Raw genomic sequence first — 6,986 nt, forward strand, 5'->3', positions numbered from 1 at the left:
CCACCCGGCCCATGGTGGCTTTGCTATAGCAGCTCCAAACTGACTAGTCTGTATTAAAAAGGGCAGAAAAATTTTAAAGAATCACTCTTACTCCCATTACCCAGTAACTAACGTTATTTTTGGCGGCTGTGTTTTATTCCCGCAAACTTCCCATGCCTTAGACTCTCCTCTAGTTTTGGACAGGTTAGACTGCAGAAAGCTTCCTGCGTTTCCAGTCTTTTTTTTTTTTTTTTTTTTGGAGATACGGTCCTCCTGTGTTGTCTATGCTGGTCCCAAATTGGCGGGCTCAAGCGACCCTCCGAGCAGCTGAAGTGAGAGCGTGAGCCACCGCGCCAGGCTTCCCACGCACGGACCCGTGGGCTCGGCGTCCGCACACACACACTCTCCACACGGGCGCGACAGGAGCGCGGGGCCCGGGCAGGGAAACGCCCCCGGAAAACTGGGAGACGCGGCAGCGCGGCCACCCTGCGGAGGGTCAGGCCGGCGCACCGCCAACGCCCAGCGCTGCCCTCGCCAGCGCGCTCCACCTCACCCCACCGCCCTTCTGGTCTTCACTTTTCCAGGCCTGAGGCTCTAGCCCGAGGTAGCACCACGCAGCACGAGGCGCGCACTCAGTGCCAAAGGCCCACGACTTCCGCTCTGAGCCGTTCCGGGCGCGCTTCCGGCGCGGCCCAACCCTGTGCTCCGCCTCGCCAAACCCCGCGATATCTCAACCCACCCACAGATCAGCACTCCCAACGGCTTCGCCACCCTGGAACATTCTACATCTCCGCACACGCGCTCTGCGGCCCTTAGCGTCTGGTCTCCGCCTTTCTTTGACCACGCCTCTGCCCGTCAAGGGCGCTCCTCGTCCGCACACCATACCAATCCTCCACTTCAACCTCGCAACAAGCCTCTGATTGGCTGACTTGGGAAGCGAACGCAGCTGAAAGGAGGCGATGATAGGTTGGCAGCCGCCTCTATTCCCGTGGAAGGTGATTGGTCGGTGCTGCTGTCCAATCGGCAGCGGGCTGTCGGATTCAAATCGGGATCGTTGGGCCTGCGGTCGTTAGGCTCAGTCGAGTCGTTTCTTTGGTCAGCACGGACGCGCGGTTCGTTGCGCCCTCTTTTCGCGCTTTCGTCCCCCTGCTCCGCGGCGCGCCGGCAGGATGGCCCACAAGCAGATCTACTACTCGGACAAGTACTTCGACGAGCACTACGAGTACCGGTAAGCAGCCTTCGCGGGCCCCCGGCCGGCTCCCTCCGCCGCCATCCCCTCGGGCGGGGCGACCGGGGAGGGCGCGGGGCCGAGATCGGGGCCTGGGGACTGAGGTCGGGGTCGCGGTCGGGGTTGCCTGCGGCCCGTGCGGCCCCGGGAGTCGGGCGCGCCGAGTGTGCGGCCGCGCTCGCCCGGCTGGGCCTTTGTTCCGCCTGCGCGGAGCGGGCAGAAGCCGCGTCTTGTACCCCTGTGAGAACCGGGGCGACTTGGGAAACGGGCCCGGGGTCCTGGGCGACGCCGAGCGACTGCCGGGTCGTTCTGTGCTCGTCGTTCCGGCTCTGTGAACAAGATCGGGACTAAGTGAGGCCTCGCCGGGAACCGCCCTGCTTTTCCGGCTGCCGCGATGTGACTGATTTCTCATTCGTGCGACCCACCCGCCCATCACTGCCTGGATGTTGAGCTTCTACTAGTTTTCAGTTTAGAATGGTGATTTTGATCTGCTAACAGAGCCAGAGGAACACACTTAACCTTTTTCACTTTTCAAGTTGATGGTGCTAGAAATAACCTTGAGGAGGATCCCCGAAAAATGAGCTTGGTGGGGATTTGATAATGTTCATTGGGTATGGTGATTTAGGCGATTATGCGTAGCCCAAGTCGTTACTAGCTGAGGGCATTATTAAAGGGGGTTTATTTTCATTTTAGATCAAATTGAGAACATGAGTAGACTTTGCACATATTTTAATGCTAGTGTAGATTGGCCGACTTTTTGGCTTTTGAGTCGTGAAGCTGTGCACTAGAACGTGGTGGCTACAATCAGTAAAATTCACAAATTGGATTAGGGGCACTTAAAACGAGCTTTGTTGAGTGCGGGAGACTTGTTTGGGGCGTGGCTTCAAAGACCAGACAACCCCTTGTCCTGCTGGGTAGAGACTAGAATGTTGCATTCTGGGAAACTACCATGATTTAACGGAGATAAAGCCTATGCCATCTTTGGGCCAGATAGTGACCTTGTTTTCTGCCTGCTGCCCTTTTAGGCCAGATTTCAAGAATGCTATTCGAGGAAGAAAGGTGGTCTGTCTCCCCCTTCCTTGTTATCATGGAAGTCTATCATTACAGGAGGAAAACTGAAGGTTTCTGTGGGCAGTGTTGCAAATTAGTAATAATTGCACCGTTTTGTTTTCCTAGCTAGGAAAATCTGTTTTTCTGGCTATAGTAAATTTCAAGTAGATTATCTTAACTTTATATAGTAACTACAACCCTTACGGTTCTAATCATATGTTGACATAATGATAAACTTTAATATCTTGTTAACACATGGAAAACTATTCCGAAACACATCTGGCTCCAAGTGTTTTAGGGTAAGGATTTATGGGTCTGTATAAGTTTTTTTTATTAAAATTGTATTCCTCAGATTTATAGCAGTAGTTCCAATTATTATTAATATAATCACATGATCATGGATGATAGGCACTAAACCTAACTTACTGATTGGTTTGTATTGGTAATGTGTAGAAGAAAATCCTGTCATATCTGATGTGATTTAATCCAATATAAATTAGAGCTGGTTTTGATTGACCAAGCCATTTACCTTTATGAAGCCAGATAATAAGTCTCCATAATTAAAAGAGATACTTTTAAAAGGGGAAACGAAAGCGATAATATGCCACTGAGACATGAATTTAGGATAGTTTGTATATAGTGGAGTGGCATGCCATGTAAATTTCAAAAATTAGTATTTATTTTTCCCAGTGTGCAATTATTTATATCTTTGGTTTTTCTTTTGTGATTACAAACTTAATTACCTAGTCTTTTTACTTGAGCTTAGGTTCTTCTCTAAGGGTACAAAAGTGGGTGGCCTCTCTTTTCTCCCTTCCTAGTATCATGGAAGTGTATCTTCACTGGAAAAGAACTGAGGATTTCTCTGGGTGGCTTTACAAATTTGCAATAATTGTACAGTTTTGTACTCCAACTGAAATAAACATTGGATTTTGTTTTTTTTTTTTTTTTTTTTTTGAGACAGAGTCTCACTTTGTTGCCCGGGCTAGAGTGAGTGCCATGGCATCAGCCTAGCTCACAGCAACCTCAAACTCCTGGGCTCAAGCGATCCTACTGCCTCAGCCTCCCGAGTAGCTGGGACTACAGGCACACGCCACCATGCCCGGCTAATTTTTTCTATATATATTTTAGTTGTCCATATAATTTCTTTCTATTTTTAGTAGAGACGGAGTCTCGCTCTTGCTCAGGCTGGTCTCGAACTCCTGACCTTGAGCGATCCACCTGCCTCGGCCTCCCAGAGTGCTAGGATTACAGGCGTGAGGCACCGCGCAGGGCCTAAACATTGGATTTTGGAAAGAATTTTCCTTACTTGCAGTTTGGAAACTACCTCCATGCAATACTATTCAGGTAGAATCCTCACGTGGGCTTTGATGGTACTTAAAACGTTTTTCCTTTATAATCAAACGCTGATGAAGAGGAGCCTATTTCCATGGTTTATGGAGAAGGTAGGGGTGGTGGTAACTTATCTACATAAATGTAACAAGTTATTTAGATATAATTCTTTTTGTAAAATTGAAAAGATACAAAAGCATTACATTTCTCTTTGAAACTACTCAACAGTTAATGTAGAAGGTACAAATAACTAGTTATTTGTAGAGCCTTAAAAGATAGGTGTTATCTGCTTTGTGTCCTGGAGGAAGGAAAAACAAAATAGTGTTTTTAAAAAAGTGAAATGTTAAGCAGCACTTCAAGATTGAGCACAGTAACTTGTAAGTGTTACTAAGAATCACCCTATATATAATTCACTGGAATTGGTGAAAACTCTACTCTGGTAGTAAGCATATGAGCATATGACTTACTGGCCTCATGTTAGACTAGCAACATAATTGTTCCGAGGTTCAGTTTGCTCTGCAAGTAATAGTATATTGGTACTTAACTAGCCACATCCTAGAATTAAAGTTGATGACAGCTTGGTTAAAATGGATTATGGATTCAGTTTTACTGTGTGCCTGAAAATATGACCAGATTGCATTTCTTTCACCTCCAACCAGCTGACACACAGATAGATATACTAAGCTGTTAAAATAAAAAAAAAAAAATTGGGTTGGTGGTTATGGATGGTTCTGTAAGAATGGGGCTGAGAATTGTGACTTTTATAAAAGTTCTTTTTATGGTAATAAACAACTAAGTGGGGAGGAGTGCAGATCTGTTTTTAAGAATTTCACAGGCCGGGCGCGGTGGCTCACGCCTGTAATCCTAGCACTCTGGGAGGCCGAGGCGGGTGGATCGCTCGAGGTCAGGAGTTCAAGACCAGCCTGAGCAATGAGCGAGACCTCGTCTCTACTAAAAATAGAAAGAAATTATCTGGCCAACTAAAATATATATTGGAAAAAAAATTAGCCGGGCATGGTGGCGCATGCCTGTAGTCCCAGCTACTCGGGAGGCTGAGGCAGTAGGATTGCTTAAGCCCAGGCGTTTGAGGTTGCTGTGAGCTAGGCTGACGCCACGGCACTCACTCTAGCCTGGGCAACAGAGCGACACTCTGTCTCAAAAAAAAAAAAAGAATTTCACAAAGCTACAGTCATATGTATTCTTGATGGTTTAACATTAAAGGTTATTTCGTTTCTAAGAAACTGAATAAAGTTAGTTTTGGATATAGGTCAGTAGCTTTATTAGAAAATTATGAGGTCTGTGAGGTTGCACATACATGTATATGTGCAGTTAATAAGAGTTGAGCATATTTTTCCCTTTGAGGACACGTCATATGTTATATAGTCTTAGATCTTGTTGGCCATGATTTAGTCAAAAGTTAGTCCTAAGTAAAATGCCTTTTGGTTTTGAATTGCATGCTTTTAGCTCCCTAATTTGAACATAGGCCATCAAAAATCAGAATTAAAGGTTGTAGGGGGTACTCAAGATTGACACCAAAGGGGATATGACATAGAGATTCTTCGAAGAACTTTTGAGGACCAAAAGCCTCAAGTTTTAAACATCCTAAAGGTTCATATGTAATCATAATTGTAGGAAAGACACAGAGCACTAATAACTTGGCTATATCTTTTAATAGGCATGTCATGTTACCCCGAGAACTTTCCAAACAAGTACCCAAAACCCATCTGATGTCTGAAGAAGAGTGGAGGAGACTCGGTGTCCAGCAAAGTCTAGGCTGGGTTCATTACATGATTCATGAGCCAGGTAAGTTTTGCTATAGTAAAGTATTAACTGAGTTAAAATAGTAATGGTTATGGTTGGCACAATTTTTTTAGTGACCTTGACTTTCAATGATATTGCAAGGTAATTCTGTGGTAAGCTTGACTGTTTTTTGAAAGAATGATTTCTTAACCCTCTGGAGAGGGTTCCAATTTCATAGTAAACCACATACCACAGATGTCAAAAAATAGCTATTCTATTTTAAAATTTGTGTCTTAAAAGTATTTTGCCACATGTATAACTAGAATTCTGGTGTATCTACCATATTATGCTTAAATGAGATAACATAGCATATGAACGCAAATGTGCTACCTGTATTATGCATGTATGAATGCCTCATGCTATGTGGTATTAACCAAAAGTTTTTCAGATATTCAATAGTAAAATAGACGGACTTTGGAGTTAAATTCTATTTATGGATTAACAGTGAATCTAAAAGTATTATAATCCTTTCAACAAAATTTGAAGGCACACCGTAGAAGATGAAGTAGATGGGAAAAAAAGCTATCTTGCTTTTTATCCCTTTTAAAGAAAAATAGCATCAGACACTCCAAAAAGACTCAACTTTCTTGGGGTTGGGTAACATAATTAAAATTCTAGTGTTCTCTCTCTAGCTAATACAAAAGCAACTGAGGAACCTAACTGTAGATTACTGGGCCCCACTTACTGAAACAATTTAGGGACCTGTATTTTTGTAAGCTTCTGGTGTTTTTCAATGTGCATTAGTGTGAGATCCAGCAGGTGATTTGAAAGAGGTGTCTTTCCCCATAAAGATAACCTTTCTCTTTTACTTATTCCTTTTCTTCAGAGTGGGTAAAGCTAAAATATTGGAGAGATCTTCTCATTATCAGGTTGTTTGTCTTGTTTAATGCTGACAGTGACTTTGAAGCAAAATTCATTTAAGACATTTCGAACCAGTTTAATAGTGGACTCAACTATTTTGGTTTAATTGAGAATTCCTTGAATTTTTGTTGCGTATATGAAAATTCACTATGGTATTAAAATGATACCAAACATTTTCTTTCCACAGAACCGCATATTCTTCTCTTTAGACGACCTCTTCCAAAAGATCAACAAAAATGAAGTATACCTGGGATCGTCAATTAAATCTTTTTCAAATTTAATGTATATGTGTATATAAGGTAGTATTCAGTGAATACTTGAAAAATGTACAAATCATTCATCCATACCTGTGCATGAGCTGTATTCTTCACAGCAACAGAGCTCAGTTAAATGCAACTGCAAGTAGGTTACTATAGGGTGTTTAAGATAAAAAATTTCTTCTAGTCAGTTTTTCTCTTAATATAAGTGCCTGTTTGGCTTTACCTGTTACGTTACTTTTGTTAAATAAAGTTTGTATGTTGCATTTACCACCATTGAAGTGATTGAGGAATATTTTCTTATGGTTGATTTGTGATTTTTGAGATTGTTTGATTTCAGTTTTATAATTTTAGCCCTGAGGAAATAAATAAAATGTTGAATGAGTTCATAATATCTTGGTATGATGGAGGTACCATTTAATTCACTTAGGAAGAAACTAAGAAACCAGGGATATGTTTAAACTAGAGCCAAAGTAGATTTT

General features: G+C 43.1%; 1 protein-coding gene across 1 annotated transcript; it reads left to right on the forward strand.

Annotated features, from left to right (window-relative positions):
* Positions 1 to 1,085: 1,085 nt before the first annotated feature.
* On the forward strand, positions 1,086 to 6,736 carry CKS2 (CDC28 protein kinase regulatory subunit 2). Its single transcript, XM_069474011.1, has 3 exons — positions 1,086 to 1,207; positions 5,262 to 5,389; positions 6,435 to 6,736. Exons 1-3 carry the CDS (start codon positions 1,149 to 1,151, stop codon positions 6,485 to 6,487), a joined length of 240 nt encoding a protein of 79 aa, XP_069330112.1. The 5' UTR covers positions 1,086 to 1,148; the 3' UTR covers positions 6,488 to 6,736.
* The last annotated feature ends 250 nt before the right edge of the window (positions 6,737 to 6,986 follow it).

Source organism: Eulemur rufifrons, chromosome 7 (genome assembly GCF_041146395.1).
Source record: "Eulemur rufifrons isolate Redbay chromosome 7, OSU_ERuf_1, whole genome shotgun sequence".
Lineage (NCBI taxonomy): Eukaryota > Metazoa > Chordata > Mammalia > Primates > Lemuridae > Eulemur > Eulemur rufifrons.